This window comes from Diabrotica undecimpunctata, chromosome 6 (genome assembly GCF_040954645.1).
Source record: "Diabrotica undecimpunctata isolate CICGRU chromosome 6, icDiaUnde3, whole genome shotgun sequence".
Lineage (NCBI taxonomy): Eukaryota > Metazoa > Arthropoda > Insecta > Coleoptera > Chrysomelidae > Diabrotica > Diabrotica undecimpunctata.
Window position 1 is genome coordinate 22,880,405 of NC_092808.1, and position 23,621 is coordinate 22,904,025.

Below are 23,621 nucleotides of genomic sequence, written 5' to 3' on the forward strand. Positions count from 1 at the left end.
TGCAACTCTACAAAATATATTCAGCAAAATGAACTGGCAGAGTGCAGAGCAAAGAAGTTCCTCATCATCCACAATAAACTCGTATTATCTTATTTATATTTTTAATCGATAAATTTTTTGTTTTTATTATATTTCACGAACTGTAGTTGCTCATGTTCTTTTAAAGCCAATTACTCTACCCACTCTGGAAATAACGCACTGCGTACACTACGTTAACGTTACACCCATTTTGGTAATGGTTTTCAGATAAATCTGCCCCACCACTAACAGGGCTTGGGTTTTGACTGTTGTCAGAGAGAGGGTTGATTTTTTGGTTACAGTATCCTTCGTAACCCATACGATACGAACGATTCGGTTTTTGAATGGAATAAATAAGAAGCCTATAAAAAGAAACTTGAGACTACAGTTCATGGGGTTCAATTTCTAATGAACCACCGATTCAATCCGCACAAAAGTAGTCGTCCCTAATAACCGCTATTATAAGAGTGCTCTTGCACTGTCGCCATCTACATGCAGCTTATAGATTTAAAATGAACGATTTCTGTTGTACCTATATAATATGCAAAGAAAAACCATCCAGCACTATTTTTGCAGAGAAACGCAATTGAGTTTTACTAATGAAATTTTGTTGATTGAAGAAATAAATATTATTACAAAATAACATTTGAAGCTTTTAACTAATATTAAAATGACGCGACGTCTCTTATGGCAGTAATAAAAATTAATTCCATCAAACCTATAGAAGATTGATTAAAGAAACAAACGTTATTACATATATTTCAATATACTTTTCATTAAAATAAACTTCAGATGACCTATTATAATTTTCACGTTGGCTTCTTTCAATGTTAAGCTGTCATATCCATTAAAAATTACATCGCAATTGAATCGGTCATTTCAAAAACAACACGAGTAACTGTAAGTGAACTAATGTTCTTACAGTTTTACTTGTATTTTTTTGTTTCGTTTCTCTCGTTTAGTTTGTAATCTTTAATGTTAAGTTATCGTAGAGTTTTTATAACATCTATAAAAAAAACCCTACAAATTGTTTTTGTAAGTATGAACCCTGTTGGTTTGTTTACTTATATTCTAAAATCTTTTTTATTTGTAGTGAACTGATGATGCTTTTAAAAATAAAAGCGAAACGTATTCGAATAAATCAATAAAGTAGTTGACGACTTTTATTTGCCAATTATTGACCGATAAAACCTCTGCTATTCAACCATTGAATATATTCCAAATTTAATCAACAGTCGTATTTTTACTAGCAACTTTTTACTTACAAGCAAAAAAAAATAATTGTGTCTCGTTTTAGTAAAAAGAATTTATTGAAGTTTCTAAAGCGTCTTTGTATGGAGACGAGGTAATAATCGCTGCTTTTCGAGGTGCCCTTCCCCTTCGAGGTCTTGTCTGTTTTTGAAAGGTTGGCACCGTTGTAATATTTTCGGGTCCAACAAATTCATTTTCATCTACACTATTGTCGGCAATATTTTCAACTACTGCATATTGTTCTTTTTAAATATTTTCTTGTTCTGCAGCAAGGAAATCGCTTTTGTTAAAGACATGGCGATTTATAGGAAATATTTCGGTCTTTCTGAAACCATTAACGGCAATTGTCCCAGTTTGCACCTTAAGATACGCCTTTCCAAATAGTTCAGCAATGTCATAATGTGTAATAGGTCTTTGATTTTCCCATAACCCATTATCAACGATTTCCGAAGTGAAAATTGAAACGTCAATAAACTTACTTATTCCCATTTAAATAGCAATTACTTTAAATAAAATGCCACAAGAAAATAGCTTCAGAACAATGTATGATATCCAGTCAAGTGACAATCATATTATTCCATCAGGCTTATACAGAACAATATTAAGAATCATACGATAATCCGGTTTTTGCTCTCATTGATGGTTACAGATATATTTTCCAGAATAATCCATTACTTTCCAATCAGAAGACATTCATTTCTGCCCAATGATCAAGATTTTGGAGTGCTGTAGGTAAAAATTAAGAAGCACGACAGAATTTATGTGCCTGAACAATATAATTCCCTTATGGTTGGAACTGGGACACATTTTTCCGTGTTTGATAAGAAGACACGTCAGATATCGGATTATCGTAATTGGTAGCCAACATGTTATAAACGAAACTGCTTCTTCAATGACTACCTTCAAACTGCTACCTTAACGTTTGTTTCTTTAATCAACAAAGTTTCAGTGGTAAAATTCACTTGCGTTTCTCTGCAAAAAGAGTGTTCGGTGGTTTCTCTTTACATACATATAACAGAAATCGTTCATTTTAAATCTATAAGCTGCATGTAGATGGCGACAGTGCAAGAGCACTCTTATAATAGCGGTTATTAGGGACGACTACTTTTGTGCGGATTGAATCGGTGGTTCATTAGAAATTGAACCCCATGAACTGTAGTCTCAAGTTTCTTTTTATAGGTTTCTTATTTATTCCATTCAAAAACCGAATCGTTCGTATCGTATGGGTTACGAAGGATACTGTAACCAAAAAATCAACCCTCTCTCTGACAACAGTCAAAACCCAAGCCCTGTTAGTGGTGGGGCAGATTTATCTGAAAACCATTACCAAAATGGGTGTAACGTAGTGTACGCAGTGCGTTATTTCCAGAGTGGGTAGAGTAATTGGCTTTAAAAGAACATGAGCAACTACAGTTCGTGAAATATAATAAAAACAAAAAATTTATCTATTAAAAATATAAATAAGATAATACGAGTTTATTGTGGATGATGAGGAACTTCTTTGCTTCTGCACTCTGCCAGTTCATTTTGCTGAATATATTTTGTAGAGTTGCAGTGAAAAGAACGTACTGATATTGCGTCTCTTTGTCGGACGTCGGACCCCGCTTGTAGTGAAAATAGTGTTTTCATAATTTGTTACTTTAGCTTTCTTGTCTGTATATATTTGCCAGTCTATATTAACGGTTTGTCAACGTCAATGCCTTGGTTAGTCTAAAGTTTCTATTACTTACTGCCTTGGGATAATATATATAGAATCGAAAGCCTTCTCGAAGTCTATAAAGGTTAATGCTAGTTAATGAAGGTATTTCGGTATTTCATATCATCCTTCAGCTCTACTCATTAGTTCCCGAAGCGTATGGATATGTCCAGCGTACTGAATCCACTTCTAAAGCCATCTTGCTCTCTTGGCTGTGCAGCATCTAATGCATTTGTTAATCTGTTGTCGATCATCTTCATGAATATCTTGTATATGATTGGTAGTAGATTTATAGGTATGTAGTTTTTGATATACTCTTTGCTACCTTTCTTATGAATGAGAATAATGTTTTCTGTATTCCAGTGGCCTAGTACGCATTGTGATCTTAGACAGTTCGTAAATATGCTTGCTAATATTTCCAGGTTCTTTTGCCAGCGTATTTAAGCGGTTCCACTGTTATGCCATCTATTCCAGCTGCTTTACCGCTTTCCATTTTTGTAATTGTCGATCTACTTCTTCCAGAAGGAGAAGGACTTCTGGTACATCTTCTTGGTTACTGATTGTAACCTATCATTTCTGTATGTAATTCTGGTGTTTTCGTTTGTTAGAGCAACGATTTGCTTATTCCCAATGATTAATGCTTTTCTCGATGTTTATATTTTTTTCTTTTTTCGATTGCATTTTCTACCATCTACCAATTAATACCATCTACTTCGCTTACAATACAAGGAAAAGTGGAGGGAAAGAGATGGATTGGTAGGAAAAAACTTTCATGCTGCATAATATTAGACAATGGTAGAGATTGTGATACCACAATAGAAGAGTTATTTTGGACAGCAGCAGCAACATAATGACGGTCAACGTCTGAATACGAACACAACATATAAAGAAGAAAAAAAAGATCTGATTGGCTAAGCATGTTCGTAATTAACTGCACTTACAATTAATGCAGCCATTTTTTGAGTGCTTGAAAAATGCTCCTAAAGCTCTATTTTCTGTAAATTCACTTGTATACGTTTTCTTGAGTAAATAAGCATGTGCGGGGATAGACCAAATGACCCGCAGCACTCATGCAAAAGACCCTCGTTATGGTTAAAGTAGTCGATTTTCCGTACCATTGTCTTAGGTTTTTCAGCCATGATGTTCTTCTACCTGGACCACGTTTACCTTAGATCTTTCCGTGAATGATCAGATGCAAAAGTTTATATTTTTCAGGGTGTCTCATCATGTGACCAAAGTATTCCAACTTGCTTATCTGTTTTATATCTACCTATTGACTATAGACTGCTTGCATAATCCAACTGAGTGAAAGTGCCAGTCATTTAACCATTTCAATAATTTGGACAAATTTAAAATAAGTAGTATATTGGAATCTCTATTGGAATCAAATCAAAAAGCCCGAGTGAGGCTGAACAATTATCTGGTTCATATCCTGAGAGGACAAAAATACGCAATCCCTCAACTGATTAGCCTTCAAGGAAAGATTGGAATAATATGATTGTCACTTGACTGGATATCATACATTGTTCTGAAGCTATTTTCTTGTGGCATTTTATTTAAAGTAATTGCTATTTAAATGGGAATAAGTAAGTTTATTGACGTTTCAATTTTCACTTCGGAAATCGTTGATAATGGGTTATGATAATGGGTTATGAGAAAGACCTATTACACATTATGACATTGCTGAACTATTTGGAAAGGCGAATCTTAAGGTGCAAACTGGGACAATTGCCGTTAATGGTTTCAGAAAGACCGAAATATTTCCTATAAATCGCCATGTCTTTAACGAAAGCGATTTCCTTGCTGCAGAACAAGAAAATATTTAAAAAGAACAATATGCAGTAGTTGAAAATATTGCCGACAATAGTGTAGATGAAAATGAATTTGTTGGACCCGAAAATATTACAACGGTGCCAACCTTTCAAAAACAGACAAGACCTCGTCTCCATACAAAGACGCTTTAGAAACTTCAATAAATTCTTTTTACTAAAACGAGACACAATTATTTTTTTTTGCTTATATATATACTATATATATATATATATATATATATATATATATATATATATATATATATATATATGTATATACATATATATACATATCGAAGGTTCGAATTTATATACATATATTTATTTATAACGTTACAGTTCGGTAGTATCTTAACAGCTCCAAAACCTTAATCATCGTTACTTGTATATATACTACAGTTACTAGGTTCGAGAATATTCTGGCGTTGTCCCACCTCTAATTGTCTCATCGAAAGAACCATCGAAGACGGGCGGTATTGACATGCCGATTCTTACGTTTTCTAGATTCATCTTTCTAAGAATTATGACGTATCGGAGATGGGCTATTTCGTTACACTGCTCCCCTCTTAGATCTGAGCGTCCCGATCAGCAACTCCAGATGTAGGCCCAGGATGGCGGAATCTACAGAGCTCTCCAGCTCTGCATGAAACCCTCAAGAAGAAATAACAGTCTACAGACTTTGAAGGACACGATCTCTTCGGGTTAATACAACACACCGTAATTCGTACGCCGGTTTCTCGGAAGATCACTTCAAGCATGCTTCTGACAATCTTCCAATCCAGATTTTCTAGTGCATGGCCTATCTTGGGTAAGGCCAAATTCTTGATGTCATAATTGCACACGATTTCTTCCAATTAGTTAGAGCACGCCAAATATCCTCGTAGCTTGCCCTGTCTGTATACGACTCATCAAGAGTCATCTCAAGATCTTGGGCAACACAGTGGGCTAGAGAGACGTTATGCGGAACACTAAAAAGATCCTGCTGAACTTCTGTGGTCACGCCGAATCTAGCACTCTTTCTCTCTGCGTAATTTGACATAAATTCATTAAAGCTTGGTCGCCGGTCATCTTTGATCTCATGTTGAAGGGTTCGTGCTTCTTCTGTTTCATTTGAGCCAGCATATGGTGCAAGACGATTTATGTGAACTACTTTTGGTTTACCTTTCGGTAACTTTTTAATTCGGTATATTACGTCATTAATTTTCTTTTTAATTTCATATGGACCTTCCCATTGTCTTTGCAGTTTGGGAGACAAGCCTCGACGACGTTGTGGATTATAAAGCCAAACAAGATCACCTACTTCATAGCTTTCACTCTTGCATCGAGAATCATATTGATCTTTCATTCTGTCACTGGCTATCTGGATGTGTTGTCGGGCAAGTTCATGAATGTTGTTCATTCTTAACTTCAGGCGGTCGACATAATCTTCGCTTGCAACATGTTCTTCGGAAGGTCTGCAGCCAAACTCTAGGTCGCAGGGTAAACGAACTTCACGACCTAACATCAGGCAGGTTGGAGTCTGGCCTGTAGTTTCATTCACCGCCGAGCGGTAGGCCATTAGGAATAAATGAATGTGCTGGTCCCAATCTCTTTGATGTTCTGATACAACCTTGGACAGGTGTTTACCCATTGTTCGGTTCATTCTCTCGACCATTCCATCTGATTGAGGATGCAGGGGTGTCGTTCTGGTCTTATTGACACCAATCAATTTACAAACGTTTTGGAAAAGGTTTGACTCGAAGTTTCGCCCTTGGTCTGAGTGGATCTCCAACGGAACACCAAATCGGCTAAAGAATTCTTTAACCAGTACCTCTGCGACGGTAGCAGCTTCTTGATTTGGTATCGCATATTCCTCAGTCCATTTCGTAAAATAATCCATGGCTACCAGGATATATTTATTTCCATCATTCGTCTCTGGAAGTGGACCTGCAATGTCGATTGCTACTCTTTCCATAGGACTACCAACATTGTACTGTTTCATGGGTGCCCTCTTTTTACCAACTGGACCATTACTGGTTGCACACAGTGCACATTTCCGGCACCATCTTCTTACATCATCTTTACAGTTCACCCAATAGAACCGGTCTCGAACCTTTTGCAGAGTCTTCGTAATACCAAAGTGTCCACCTGATGCACCGTCATGCAACTGACGCAAAACTTCTGACACTTTACTTTTAGGTACAATCAACTGAAGCTTAGTTTCTGTACCATCATCGTTCTCAAAGGTTCTATACAGAAGATCATCTTTCAGCACTAGGCAATTCCATTGGCTCCAGTAACACTTGACTTCTGGACTACATGCACTAATGTCTTGCCAAGAAGGTCTTTCACTTCGACGCATCCAATCCAATACTCTTTTTGTACATGGATCATCTGCTTGAGCGTCTTGTAGCTGTTGAGGCTGCCATTGATCATTAATGACGGCGGTTCGTCTCACGGGGCAAAGGCGTTCTTCTGATTCAAGACAATGATTACGATTTGCACTGTATGGCCGTCTTGACTGAGCATCAGCATTTGAATGACTTTTTCCAGCCCTGTGTTCGATTTGTTCTAGCTTTCTGACTGTTGTATTATTTTCTTGCAATTTACGACGAATGTGACCTACGTCGTTACCGTTCCAACATCTAGGTTCACGTCTCTTCGGCACCATGTCATGAACTAATTTCCGTACGATTTCCTCCAGACGTTTCTCGTTTTGTTCGTCGCTCATGTGACATCTTCACCAGATGAATTCCACATATTTTCACAAGTTGTGTAGTTGGTCTAAAATAATTGCAATATATTAAACAAACCTATGATAATAATTTATTTTTCCCAAGAATTGACGTACATTTTTCTTGTTTGTGGAACACGGAACTTTTCCGCGGGAATCGGATAATCTTCTATAGGTTTGATGGAATTAATTTTTATTACTGCAATAAGAGACGTCGCGTCATTTTAATATTAGTTAAAAGCTTCAAATGTTATTTTGTAATAATATTTATTTCTTCAATCAACAAAATTTCATTAGTAAAACTCAATTGCGTTTCTCTGCAAAAATAGTGCTGGATGGTTTTTCTTTGCATATTATATAGGTACAACAGAAATCGTTCATTTTAAATCCATAAGCTGCATGTAGATGGCGACAGTGCAAAAGCACTATTATAATAGCGTTTATTAGGGACGACTACTTTTGAGCGGATTAAATCTTTGGTTCATTAGAGATAGAACCCCATGAACTGTATTCTCACATTTCTTTTTATAGGCTTCTTGTTCATTCCATTCAAAAACCAAATCTTTCATATCGTAAGGGGTATGTTGAGGATACTGTAACTATTGGATCCAAGGTACAATTACAAGGACACAAACGCAAAGACCCAAACCCTGTTAATGGTGGGGCAGATTTATCTAAAAACCATTAAACCAAAATGGGTGTAACGTAGTGTAATCAGTGCGTTATTTCCAGAGTGGGTAGAGTAAGTGGCTAAAAGAACGAAAAAAAATGAAAGAAAAATGAAAAAAAAAAAAGAAGAATGAAATATAATGAAAACAAAAAATTTACTTATTTAAAGTAGATAACATCTGAGGCTTGAAGCACAGTATTATAAGCAATATACTGTGGCTGAAGTACGAAACTAAACAATGGAAGGGAAACAAAACAACATAATATGAAGAGAACTGATTAATTGATAATAGTAATAAATTAAAAATATCTAATTACAGTAAAAGCCAAATAAAGTTTGCGTGCACGTCACCAAGGTCGTAATTCTATTGTATTTATGGCTACATTTCTATAGAAAAGTGTATGTTACTTTAGTTTGCTAAACAATCACTTCTAAAAATAACCCGATCAATAAAAAAACTTTTGTAACAAAAAATGCATATGCAATATAGCTTTTTTGGATTTAGACGTCCCTCATTGTAAAATGTTGTGTTGAAATGTTCATGAAGAAACCGCCAATTAATGACGGAGTATTAGTCACTACTAGAAATATCATCATGTTGCCGCGTTGTTTGTTGAATTTTTGAATCGGTGTTCTGTGACTTTTGTACTCGAGGTATCATCGATTTTTGAGGTTAATCTTGTGAAAACCATTTATTTGGCAAAATGACCATATATATATACATATATATCGGTTTTAAAACGTCTTGCGTCGTTGTCCGATGCCTAATTTCCACGAATTTCTATCATTCCATTGTTCTTCGGTCAAGTCTCAGGAGCTCATTGCCTTTGTTATTTCCTCCTTCCATGTTCTTTTTGGTCTTCCTCGTTTCTTACGATTTGGTGGTATCCATTTCATGGCGATTTTTTGGTAGTCTTGTTTCTGGCATTCTTTGAACATGGCCATACCATATAAGTTGTTTCCCTTCTATGTCTGTTGCCAGTGATCCATCTACCCCCATCCGATTTCTTATTTCATCGTTTCTAATTCTGTCTGCTCTAGATATTCGAAGTGATCGTCTAAATACATCCATTTCTGTTGCTTCGAGTTTTCTTTTATTGCTTTCTGTTAGTCTCCATGTCTCTGTACCATAGGTTAAGCTGGTTTTTATGAGAGATTCATATATATTGTATTTTCGTCTTTTACCAATTTCTGAGCTCCAAAGAACTCCGTTAAGGCATCCAATTGTTCTACGGGCCTGGGTTATTCGTTTTCTAATTTCCCTATTGTCTGTGCCTGTGGTGTCGAAATCAATTCCTAGGTAGGTATATTCAGTGCAGAATGCAATTTCGGTTGTGTCCATCTGAATGTTGGATAGTTCTGCGCCTATTGGGAGATATTTTGTTTTTTGTGTATTGAGTTCTAAACCCCACTTCTTGTATTCTTCCTGTAGTTTTCTGGCCATATATGTCAGGTCTTCTTTATCGTTGGCTATAAGGACTTGATCGTCTGCAAACTGTAGGGTATATAGGCAAGTTTCTCCCAGGTCAATGCCCATTCCTCTGCACTTTCTTTTCCACTGATACAGTGCTTTCGCCACGTAGATTTTAAACAATGTGGGGGATATGCAACACCCCTGCCGGAGTCCCTTGTTTACAGGAAATTTTTTTGAAAGTCTATTTCCAATTTTTATTCCCGACGTTGATCCTTCATAAAGCTGTTTAAGGGCGTTAATTACTGTGTGGTTAATGTTTGCTTCCTGCAAAACTTTCCATAGCTTTTTAGCGGGTACAGTATCATAGGCCTTCTGAAGGTCTATAAACATAAGGTGGGTTTCTTGATTGGTACTTGATCTTTTTTCTATTATTTGTTTCAAAACAAACACATTATCGGTGCAGCTCCTTCCCGCTCTAAAGCCAGATTGTTCCTCTTCTTCTTGTTCCTTATATTCTTGTTCGATAATTTCTCGAAGTATCCTTCCATATAGGCGACTTAAGGTACTGGTTACTGATATACCTCGATAGTTTGAGCAGTCCAGTTTACTTCCCTTCTTATGTATAGATGATATGAAGGATACTTTCCACTCATGCGGGACTGGTGCACCGTTTAGATATTGGTTTATACACCAGGTTAATCGTTCAAACAGTTTGTTAGTGCCGCATTTGATTAGTTCTGCTGAAATTCCCTCCGGACCTGCAGCTCGACCATTTTTTAGTAGTTGTATCGTTTTTATGACAGTCCTCTCATCGATGTTTATCGTTTCTCCCTGTATGTGTATTTCAGTTGAAGACATTTCTCTATATTCCTCTCTGTTTTCTGTTAATAGATTTTCGTAATGTCGGATCCAGTTCTCTGTTGTTATTAATTGTATGTTTGTTTCTCTTTTTTCATTTGATTTAACTTTTGTCAGGAATTTCCACGTCTCTGAGCATTTTCTACCTCCCATATATGTGTCTATCTCTTTGCATTTTTTGTCCCACATTTCTCGTTTAGCTGTGTTTACTAGTTGTCGTGTTCTTTTTTTAATATCTTTGTATTCTTCTCTATCCAACTCCTGTTTTGTATTTAGCCATTTGTGGTATGCTTTTTTCTTCCGAAGTACTAGTTCTTCAATTTCTTGATTCCACCAAAGTTTTTTACTAGCGGAATTAGTTTTTAGTCCAATGGCCTCCTCTGCTGCTTCTTTGATGCTACTCGTTATGTTTTCGTAAATTTGTTCTACTGACTGGTCTTCTATATTATGTAGCAACTTTTCGTCTAATCTGTGCTGGTATAGGTTTCTTGTGCTTTCGTTGATAAGGCTGTTTAAGTTATATCGTTTGTTCGTTATCACTTCTGTTTGTTGAGGTTCCTCATTAACGTTATTGTTCTTGTTAGATTTAAAAGGAAATACCATTTTTGTCCTAACTATATAGTGGTCGGAACCACACGTCGGTCCTCTAAGTACTCTTACATCATTCACTTTTAAGGTAGTGCTTTGTTTGACTATTACATAGTCAATGATCGATTTTAGATTCCTTGTATGTTGTACCCATGTGTATTTGTGAATATCCTTGTGTTTATAGAAGCCGTTCATTATTCTCAGAGTATGACTCTGACACACTTGGATCAGCCTTTCTCCATTGTCATTCAGGTTTATTTCACCGTAGGGACCGATCACCTCACTGTTTATTCTTTGACCCACCCGGCTATTCAGATCTCCCAGTATTATCAGTTCTCGTGACTTTCCTATGTTGGTGATTATGTCGTTCAATTTTTCGAAAAACTCGTCCTTAGCAGCAATTGATTCGTCATCTGAGATGGCGTAGACTCCAAGAATTGTCACTGGCGTTTGATTTATGTTGATATTAACACGTATGATGTTTTCATACTGAATGACCAAACAACTGAATAGTCGATGCAAAAAACTTGTGGCTTCATTAGTTAACTATTTTGAAGAAGAAATGAACAATAATGGCCCTTTGTTACGCTTAAATGCTGTGCAAGAGGTAATATGCGAATAAAATATCATTACTTTACTTTAGAAAAATTTGTATTATTTTAGCGTGTAGCTGCTGCTTTAAAAATCAGTGTGAGAACAGTAAGCATCATATGTCAAATGCAGAAAAAAGGTGAACAGTTCGAGTCACCAAAGAAAAAGCGTTGCACTAATAAACGAGTAACAAATACAACAACTTTAAATACAAGCTCTATTCGCAATACCATTTACAATATGTACCAGAGAAGTAAGTATGATTATAAAACATATACATTTAACATAATTTTATTTCTGTAGGTATGCTTTTAGAACAGCACGTAACGGTTTAATTATTGTGGTCCCAACTGAAAGATAAAGAATTATTTAATGGTAGTAGCACTTCTTTAAAAAGATTGGTCAAAGAACTTGGATTTGAGTGGATGAAGGATAATCCACGACGAGGACTTATGGAATTACCTAACGTTGTTTGTAAAAGAGGACAATTCTTAAGAACTTATAAAGAAGCGAAGGATGAAGGTATATACTAATTCGTGTTTCTCGATGAAACTTGGATATTTCAAAATGGGATCTTGGTCATAAATATAAAGAGTGTTAAAACCACTAAAACGGATGTCAAAAGGTTTGTTGTATTAACATAAGTTGTTATATCAACATTTAAATAATATCATTGCAGATATATACTCCATGCTGGAATTAAAACTGGATTTATAGAGGGCGCTGAAGCAATATGTTGTTCAAAAACTCAACTTGTTCAAAGTTGAGTTGTCAAAAGTTCTTTTTTTATAAGCTTCATTTGATATTCAAACAGTTTTCCCGATAAAATCTAAATTTTTGGAGTTATTCGCGAAAAAACGTTTAAAACCATGCTTTTTTGAAGTGTATTTTGTGAACTTTCAGTAACGATTAACTATTGACTTTTAGAAAAAACTCGTAAACAACATTTTTGTCTTAAAATCCACTATTCTAGTGACTACCATAGTTTTTTTTTTGATAAATTTTTTCCACTCCCGGTTTGGGGTGGGAACCATCTCCAAAGGAAATGCACATATTGCCATGCTATTTTTTAACTACAGTCAAAATTTTAAGTAAATCGAAGTACCTATATATAAAAAATTTAGAGGTTTTCTACTATTTTTATCGTCATATCCTGGACTATTTAGAGATTGTTATGACTTTTTCCTACCTTGGAATAGAAGAGAACCTACAGCTAAGACTTCAGCTGTTGCCCAGTCAATATTAGTACCATTTGATATTTTATTAAGCCTGTTTTTAACATGAGTTTTTAATAAAGTTGGATGTATTGTCTAAAACAAAATAGTGAAACAATGAAATTATATTTTAGAATATTATTCTTACAACTTACAAAATTGTTGGGAATCTTTACTGAGGCGTTACCTACTAACGTCATTAAATCTGTGTCTATGCCTGTATCCCAAGTGCTAATCACCTCTCCTGGTTGGCTCATTCCTTCCCATTGTTTCTTAAAATAGACGTCCTGTAACAAATATCACAGCGATAAAACATATATTATTGACTCAGAAAGGGATTAGTACCAGTGACCATTTGTTAACTGTGAAAATTTCGCACATGTGAGGAGGGTGACCTGCAGAGCTATTCAGAGAATGGCTGCGCTAGGGAGGATAATGGAGGATAGAATATCGGTGGACCCAAATCCGAAAAGAGAAGGGTGCTTCACGGTGTTGTGCAGTCTGCCGTCCTCTACGCGGCTCTAGTCTGGAGTGAGGCGGTAGAAATACCAACTTACAAGAGGCTCATGGTACGCATCGACAGAACTAGTCTGCTGCGGGTAACCTGTGCCTATAGGACTGTGTCAGCTACCGCTCTGTGGGTGATCACAGGCTGTGTTCCTTTACATGTGCTGGCAGGTAAAAGGGACCGGAGATTCTTAGTTGTAGGAGACGAAACATTGGAGAGCAAGAGATGACTAAGATGAGATTGGCCGGGAGATTAGTTTCAATCGGCCAGTGGCAACAAGAGTGGGAGGCAGCACATGATGTGGTGGAGTGGACGAAGTCACTAATCCCTCACCTTCGAAGCTGGGTGGACTATGGGAAGAAGCAGCTGGATTATTTTCTGACGCAAATGCTTACAGGCTATGGCTGTTTTCGCAGCTACCTTTTCTGGTTTAGGAGGGCACAGTCACATCAGTGCCTTTACTGTGGTCTCTCGGATACTGTGACACACACGATGCTGGAATGTGAGAGTTGGGCGGAGAGAGAAGTTTGAAAGAGAGTGTAACTGAAGAATATTTGATTCCGTGAGAGAAATGGCGGAGAAAATGATAAGGGATGGGTGGTGGTTCGGACTGTCGCAGGTTGAGATAGGAGAGAATGAGACACAGACGACGCGTCCATTTGAGGCCGAAGCCGGCACTGGACACAAAACTTATGACTCTGCCTCTTAAAAATCAGGAACAGGTAGAATTAGACTGCATTAACTAATTAACTGCTACTAAAATTGTTTTCCATAACGTAAAACGAAGATTTCCCTGAAAAGGGATAAAAAAAGAAAACTACAAATTCGACGTGAATTTGGACATAACGCTGGAGCCTATCACTCTTGACTTGACCGCAGCTTCAGCGAGAGTGATGAAATTATCTTTAAAAATTGATCGCATAAGTTAGAATAAACAAAGCACTTTGGGTATAAACAAAACACAACGGAAATTAAGACGTAAATTATTAATTTGAAAACGCAATATCGGGCGGTTTGAACAAAGAAATATCAAATAATTTGCGCCTGTGACATAAACAAACAATTAAATGATTTATTATCGCCTTGGCGACGTGAAAAGAACGAACTATTATTTGGGTCTTAAATTGAAAGATACGAACTAAGAAACATCGAAAAAATTCTTCTTTATTATAATGCATATATAAGGGGATTTCAATTTAATACATATACGAGGGGATTTCAATATATTTCAAATGCTGCAAGGTCACGTACCGACAAATGTCGGCCTCATGGCCAGACCCTTCGGGCGCTCAGCAGGCGAGGAGAACAGAAATCATTTTAGGTCGGTGACTCGCTGTCCGGGACATACATTATGGGACACAAGTCCAAATTCATGTAAAAATTAACTTTAGTCATTCATAGAGTCAAAACCTCTTTTAACTACCCCTAAATTCAGATGACTTAACAACATAAAGTAAAACAGACGATGTCTCATTACCCAGGGCATCCAAAAGAATTTTCGATACAAAACTTCCCCATTCGTTCTGTCCTGTAATGAGGAGGTTGGTTATAGCTTGGGGAGTCAGAAAGGTACTAGTCCTTTACGAAGTGTGACCGGTTTGATCTTCCGACATGTGGGTACCACTGTTCCATTGGAACACACATGTCACTCGGAGCTGGGGTTCTACAAAAGTTGTTGTGTGTGTGTGTGTGTGTGTGTGTGTGTGTGTGTGTGTGTGTGTGTGTGTGTGTGTGTGTGTGTGTGTGTGTGTGTGTGTGTGTGTGTTGTGCGAGATGTTTTTTTTCACGTATATGATAAATCAGAATACGGTATCAATTTTTCTACATCTATTACAGTTTTGACTACACTAATCTGGAACGGACGGATTGCACAAAATTAAAGGATCAACATTGTTTATTCCGATCCGAAAATAAAAAACTATTACTTTACCTTGGGTTGATAATTTTCAGCAGTCTTCAGTTCTTCATTTAACCAAAGTTCATGTTCTTGTACAATTTTTTGGCAATCTTCTTCGGTTACAATGTTTTCATTAATTAATACTTGCTTGTATACATTTGGAACGGTGCTAAAAATTTTTAATTAATAACCTAGCATTATATTTTATAAAAATTAGTGCAGGATATGACGGTAAAAATAGTAGAAAACCTCTGTAGTAGAATAGTAGTAGTAGAATTTTTTATATATGTATCGATTTGCTTGAAATTTTGGTAGCAGTTGAAAAAGAGCTCAAAGATAAAAATCTACTTTATGCCAATATGTACTTTTCCTTTGGGGATGGTTACCACCCCAACTTAGGGTTGGAAAAAGTTTATCAAAAAAATTACACGTCAAAAAAGCATGTTTTTAAACGGTTTTTCGCAAATAACTCCAAAAAATTAAATTTTATCGGGAAGACTGTTTGGATATAAAATGAAGTTTATAAAGCAAAGAGATTAATTTTAGTGTGGATTTTAACGTGGATTTTTTTAAAAATTCCAAAAATACTGTCTCTTCACTTCAAACTCAGATTTTTTCAAAACTAAACTTTCTTAACCAGTTAAACTTCCAAAATATAATGTTTGTATATACTTAAATGAAGTAAATTGTAAATGAACAACGAATATTTTCAACCAGAGTGGTTTTGGCGAGGGTGTGTTTGTTATTTTATGCGTCACAAAAAATATAAGCGGACCTTACTTTAGCCCCCTTTCATACGAGGATACTGTATCCGAGATACGCGTATCCGAGACGCAGATATGACATAGACTCAAATGGAGCTTTTCACACGGGACGCGCGAGGGATACAGTATGCGAGATACCGAATTCAGTATCTTGGACCTTCCTGTCGCCGACGACTGAATGCGTATGCCAGATACAGAAGAAACATTACGTTAAATGAACGCTTTCAGACACGAATCGATTTTCTGTCGAATAATTGTGAATGAGCAACGAAAGAAAGAAGGTGTTTTCTGAATATAGTTAAATAATGGAGCGTGCTGTGTTTGATAATGACAAATTTATTTATTTGGTACAATCAAATCCCTGTCTATGGGATACAGCATCGCCAGATTACTGCAATAGAAATAAAAAGCAGCAGTGCTGGGTCGAAATTTCTAAGCAAATGTGCGACAATTTTGAGGCCGTGACTGCAGTATAGCAAAATGAATATGGTAAGAAATAAACATGTTTTTATTATAAATACATAGGTATTTTGTTTCATACGTATACAGTTTAGTTTTAAAAGTTTGCTAATTGGAATTTTGATTATTTAACGAATATAAAACTACATTATTGTGAAAGGAATACGGTCATTTTTTATTTAGGGCGAGGTAAACAATTTACAACTTGGAGATAAGTACACAGATTTATTTTAAATTTAAGTCATAGACTTTAACTTTAACTTAAAGTCATAGAAAGCCGCTATTTTGATGAAATACTTTTACGCATAGTTGTGTCTTTTTTACTCAATTGAATTTCCAAAATTTTATGAAGTTCTTCAAACGACTGCACAGACATTCGAAAATAATTAAAAAACTTCGATGGATCTTGCAATAAATCTTGATACAGCAAATTATACGTTCCCTTGGTTTCTCTTAATTCTACAATAGGATGAACCCACAAATTACGTCGTCTTTTCAGTTTCTTTTTCTTTTTATTTAATATGTACCACAGCATAACACACTCTTCGACATCCATAATCCAAAAATATAACCGCACTGCACTGCTACTATTTTCACACTGACGAGCATGCCCGTGAATCCGATACAGCAGCCATCGCAAATTCTGTATCTCGCATACAGTATCCTCGTCAGAAAACCCTCTTTTGAATCTTTAAAAAAAATTTTATACGTTTTCCATGAAAACTAACCTTTTTCTGGTTATTCAACATCATATGTTTGGATTTTTGTATTCGATGAACAAAAGTCTACTTCGAACAGTCATAACTTTGGTAAAGTTTAAGGTAATAATAAAAAACGAATCTCCTTATTTTATGAGCTTTATTTTATATCCAAACAGTTTTACTGACAAAATCTTAATTTTTGGAGTTATTAGCGAAAACCCGTTTACATGCTTTTTTGACATGTAATTTGGTAACTTTCAGTCAACGAATAACTCCAAAAATATTTACTTTTTGAAAAAACTTTAAAGAACATTTTTGCCTTAAAATTCACTATTCTAGCGTCTACCATGGTTTTTGATAAACTTTTCCACCCCCCGAGTTGGGGTGATAAGCACCTCCAGAGATGTATAGAAAAAGAATTCTCAACAGAAAACCATCATATCCTGGACTATGATTTATGTCCCAACCTTTCATTTAAGAAGCTGGATAATACAAAACTTTTGAATATATATGAACTTTTGAATATAATCTATTAAGTACACTTAATAGCTAATACATTTCGCTGATTTTATTCGCGTTATCAAACGACCGTGCTGCCAACTGCTGTCAAAATAGATAACTAATAAAATAGGGATAAATGTCAAAAATTTGAGTAAATTAGAGTTTAAAACTGGTATAAATTTCATCAAATTTTAAAAATAATGAGCGTTAAGAAGAAAAGTAATCAGAAGATAAGTAATTCCTTATCAAATATTCAATTTCAACATATCCCTATTTCGTCCGTCATCTTTCAAAACAAGTGCTGCCACCTATAGTCGTTTGAGAACGCGAATATGATTTGTTACAAAAAAAAGTTGTTCGAAATTTGTTTGAATTAAATATGATTTACAAATTGATTATAAATAACTTACTCTTTATTTTTAATAATACCGTAAAGAGCTGGATTCGTAAAGGTGGGATCATCTAATTCGTTATGCCCATGTTGTCTATAACAATTAATATCGACGAAGATTTGTTTGCGGAATGTTCTTTGGTACTCAAACGCTAGCCTTGTTACCTTTAAAACATCCTAAAATAAAAGTACTTGTTTATAATATATTATTTTATAATCGGCCTCAGACAGAGCTATAATTGAATATTAAAAAATAGTAGACGCCTGTCTTATTACACAAATAAAAGAAATATTGGGAAGGAATGGAGAGAGAGTATTCTTTTATATGCCTCAATTTTCACAAACGGGTGCACATGCACATGAATTGGCTCCCGCTTACAGATAATAAGCTCTCTACAGATAAAAGGGTTTGCGTGAATTGGATCCAGATAAAATTCTTGGAAATTTAGATAGCTAGGCGATGAATTTTATTTGGATTTTTTCATCATTCTTTAAATTCGTATACCCTTCGCCGCAAACTTATTTCAAATTAGTTTATTGGTAGTTCTGCGTCTTACTTGTACTTGATCATATCTTCGTAGAAAATGCAAGCGACTGAAATGTTAGTGAATGGGAAAAACCCATGCTAGTTTTAAATATAATTTCTACAAGTTGCCATGACATGGCTCTTCTGCCTACTCCTCTTTAGCCCTCTATCTTTCCTTCAATTATTATTTGTAGCAGAATATATTTGTCATTTCTCATTATGTGGCCTAGGTACGAGGTCTTGCTTTTCTTAATCGTTGTTATAAGTTCTAAGTATCTATTTATGGTGTTTAATACTGTTCAATTCGTAATATGTTATGTCTATGATATTCTAAGCGTTCTGCGATAATGTCTCATGATATTGATTTTTAATGTCCAGGCTTCGACTTCATACAGAGGGACTGACCAAACATAGCATTTAATAACTCTAATTCGGATGTCTAAGCTTAGTTTTCAGTTCTATGGTATAATTTCACTATTTGAGAGAGTGATTCATCGTTTAAAGGCGCAGAAATGCGGAAAGACGTATGAAAATCCAGTGACGTACACTCACTTTTATTTTAACGTTAATTATATTTTATTTTTCAAATATTAATGTTCGAAATAGGCCACAATATATTTATTTACAAGTTTTTACTGACGTTTCGATCTCTATATCCAAAGACCGATTTCAAAGATATAAATAATGATAGTTACATTTATTTTATTTGTTTATTATTATATATTTTTATAATCTTACATTGTTTATTTTCTTTTTTTTTCTATCTTTAAAAACGGAATAGAGATCGAAACGTCAGTATATTAAACATGTAAATAGATATATTGTGGCTTATTTCCAACCTTCTCCCTAAAAATATAGAATGTCACAAACAAGAAGCTATAGAAAAATAAATATATCTGTCATTTGTATGTTTGAAAACGGTCTCTTTATAGAGATCGAAACTTCCGTAAATTAAACATTTGAATAAATATATTGTGGCTTATTCCCAACATTATTTCTCAAAATACAGAACGACAAGCGAAAAGCCATAGAAAATAAATATTACTATCATTTGTATAATTGAAAACGTTCTCTCGATATAGAGATCGAAACATCAATAAATAAACATATGAATAAATATTTTGTGGCTCATTCCCTACATTCCCCTAAAAATACAGAATGCCACAAACAAAAAGGTATAAAAAACAAGTAATTTTGCAGAAAGTTTACTGATACCAACCGGCTGTCGCGGAAGTTACGCTAAAACGTCTTTTGACGTGACCCGTCCTTAAAGAGTTACACAATAAAAAATTTTTAAAACAAATTTTAAGACAGTTTCCACACCACCCCAGAGGTATGTCTTGTGGCGCGTTACTTTTTTTAAATGGGTGTTCGCCAAGAGCCATATTGTCTTATTAAATAAAATGAACAAAACACTTAAACAGTATAAAACAAAACAAAATAAAATCCTATAAAACAAAATAAAATTCTATAAAACAAAATAAAAATAATGTTTGATGTAACAAAACATTGTACTATTCTATTTAAACACAAACACTATACACACTTACTATGTTCTTCTCGTTTTTTTTTTGTTTTTGGTGTTTTTATATGCTGATGTTCTTATTAAACTATTAGAAAATATTATTCACTGTCTAAATCTGAAGATGCAGTGCTGCTATCGCTGTCATTATCTTCACCACCTGGTGTAATTATAATTGGCTCTAGTAAAACTTCGATATGGGTGTCAAGTTCCCACATACGATGTTCTTTAATTATGTGGCCTATACATTTAGCCCATTTCTCTGGAGTTACATGGAGGATTGCTTGAATCAAAAGTTTCTTAATATCGTTTAATTTGAACGTTTAGTTATTGCGTGCTACTTCTCCTTTCACTTGCGCCCAGATAAGTTCAATGGGATTAGGTTCGCAATGATAAGGTGGTAGACGCAGAACCTTGACACCATAATCTTTTGCAGTTTCATCTACAGCATATTTAAGATATTCACTTTTCCTTAACCGTGTAATGTCAAGTAGCTAAATTTTGAGCATTGATTCTTCGTATGCAATCATCTTTTCTGTAAGCCATTCTTGAATCCTTCCTTTCAATTTCTTTCATAATCACCTGTTTTTTCGACTTAAATTGAAGAAAACCATCATCAAGAAACCCTGTATCACTTCCCATATGAGTGATGATTAAACGCCATCCCTTTCCTGATGGAGCTTTTAATCCTGTAGATCAGCCTTCTATAAATGCTTCGCGTTTACTTTTGACATTTAAATCTTTCCAAACTTTTCCAACTGTATGACCTTCGTTAATCCAGGTTTCATCCAAATAACATATTTTGCGTCCAGTGCTGCGATTTTTGCGTTTTTCTTCTAAATATTTTCTTCTCCACACAATAATTTTATTTTTTTCTAATAGCATACTTTTTCTGTTGAGTTTTACATATCGAAAGTTCATTTCGCGCATGGTTCTGATTAAGACTCTACGAGATATCTTGGGTAAGAAGTCATCGTTTTCGAGCTCTTGAGAAATATTTTTCAGTGTTGGAATTTCACTCCGAAAATAAAATGAATTTTTCGACGTATAATATTCCTTGTCTCGTCATCCAAAACAATGCTTTTCCTACCTCTAGTTTTACCTTTTTCTTGCTTTTTATTTTCCGATGTATTTTTAAGTACACGATAAATACAGCTAACGGATACTTTTGTTAAACTGCTACAAATGTCGACCGCTTGGCTAACATTTAATGCCATTTTTCTGCCGACAATTCCTTCATAAACGTTTCGTATCATTAACTTCTCTTCGGGCGTTAGCATTTTCCGTCTCTTTTGCGGCTTTTCATTTTTGGAATCAACATCAGAATTTTGCTGTCTTCTCTTGGAACAACTCGGTTTTTCGTCCAACTCCAATAAAACTCAAACCAAATAATCACAGAATATAACTAAAAATTTACTATAAAACGACAAACTATAACACTCGTAGTATCAATAACACGTTTTATCAATAACACATACTTATCGCATAAAATATATTCACAAAATGCAACATATGCCCTACCCTCAGAAACGCCAATGTAAATGAGCTATTGTTGATGGGCACTTGATCGACAAAAACTAGTTTTTCGGCTTTCTGTGGGTCGGAATTGAAACGGAGTTCCGTCGCTAATTCCAAAGTTGCCAAACGATTGAAAAATATTGTTTTAAAATATCGATTTTTATTTTATTAATTTAAAAATGTAACGAAACAGAACATATAAATATAAATTATTTAATTACAATTTTATGCTTAATTTTTACTATTGAAAAAATCATGTTTTTTCGTATTTTTATGACGGTAATAATCGCTGCGTGGAAGAATACAGGTTTTGTATGACGATAATTACTACTTGTGAACAAGAATTGGCTACACTGTACGACAACTCCTGGTCAGTTTTTCTATAGAGAAGCACAAATAAATATACTACTTATATATTGTGTAATTTCTTATGAGAAAACGCAAATTGCAATTGAGAAAATGGGTAGTTTTCGAGGGCCGCTGTGTACATTTAAATTTGAGGATATTGAGCGTTTAAACGATGAATCACTCTCCCAAATAGTGAAATTCTACTTTATATAATTTTCTTCCATTTATTGTACATATTCCTAGCCTTTTCTATTTGTGTTTTTATTTCTGTATTTGGATCCCACTTATCGTTTAGTACTACTCCTAAGTATCAGAATTTTTGAACCTATTATAATTGAGTGTTATTTAGGTCAAAGCGACAATTTTCATCAGTTTTACTAATCACAATTACTATAGTTTTTTGAAGATTTATTCCAGTCCCATTGCTTCACTTGCATTATTAACTCTGTCTATTTATAGCATATTTTGTAATTTTTTTCTGCTATCAGAACGGTATCGTCTGCATACTTGATATTGTTCTCATGGACAAAAATATCGAATATTTTGGAATTTTTCAATTCTTTTTGTGTAGTCAATATTATTTCAAAATACATATATTTTAGATTACTGATTTTACTCATATAGTAGGCTGATATACTCAATTGGTTTGAAATATTTTGACGTTTATTTTGACGTTTATTCAGCTTTTACTGTCATTCGTGCATTTTATTATAAAAAACCTTTTTCACGTAACGGAAAAAAGGTAAAAAATCATAGTAATTCGGTTATTTTTAGTTTAATCTATTAAGTTTAATTAAATATTGTTTTGATTCAACTAAGTTTAAAACAAATATGCCACCAATTCGACACTGCGATGAAGCCCAAGCAGCACAGATTGTAATTTTGTACAAGGAAGAGTATACACAAAAAAATATCACGTGGCGTCTCAGGAGAAGTCAATCAGCAGTTTCGAATATTTTGAAAAGGTACCACGAGACAGAAAATTTTGTATTAAGGCCTAATCAGGGACGTCCAAGGTGCACAACCGCAATTGATGACCGTTTTTTGGTTCTTAATTCTACAAGAAATAGCTCAATAACATCGATGCACCTCAGAAAAGAGCTACTAAATGTCAGACAAGTTAATGTGAGCTCAAAAGTAGTTAGACGAAGATTAAAAGAAGCAGACTTAAAACCTAGACATCCTACAAAACTTCCACGTCTTTTTCAAAATCATAAAGCTCGTCGTTTAGAATTTGCAAGAAGACATATTCATTGGAATATCGACAACTGGAAAAATGTTCTTTTCACTGATGAAACCAAAATCATATTATATAAGCCAGATGGTCGAAACCACGTCTACAGAAGAGTTGGAGAACGACTCGCCACCTGCAATCTTACCCAGACCGTTAGTTTTGAAGGTGGTGGCATAAAGCTTTGGGGAAGTATTAGTTGGGAGGGGCGCACCGCACTTGTGGAAGTGACTGGACGAATGACTGGTGACACTTACGTTCAAAATATCCTTTAAGATCATGTTTTGCCATATATGTTGGTTACATTGGATATGATAGATTCATGTTAATGCACGATAATGCTCGACCACATGCTGCTGCCATAGTTAGTATTTATCTTGATAAGATCCAAATTCAAAGATTGGATTGGCCATCATTTAGTCCGGATTTAA

General features: G+C 35.0%; 1 protein-coding gene across 2 annotated transcripts in view; it reads right to left on the reverse strand.

Moving 5' to 3' along the window:
* The window catches only part of LOC140443283 (2-oxoadipate dehydrogenase complex component E1), a 95,726-nt gene that overhangs the window by 31,909 nt on the left and 40,196 nt on the right, over nt 1-23,621 (reverse strand). For both annotated transcript variants that reach the window (XM_072534438.1, XM_072534439.1), the window contains 4 exons: nt 18,065-18,222; nt 15,263-15,398; nt 12,980-13,111; nt 12,800-12,920 (listed from right to left, as the gene is read on the reverse strand). In XM_072534438.1, coding sequence (XP_072390539.1) covers nt 12,800-12,920; nt 12,980-13,111; nt 15,263-15,398; nt 18,065-18,222 — 547 coding nt within the window. The remainder of the gene's footprint in view (nt 1-12,799; nt 12,921-12,979; nt 13,112-15,262; nt 15,399-18,064; nt 18,223-23,621) is intronic.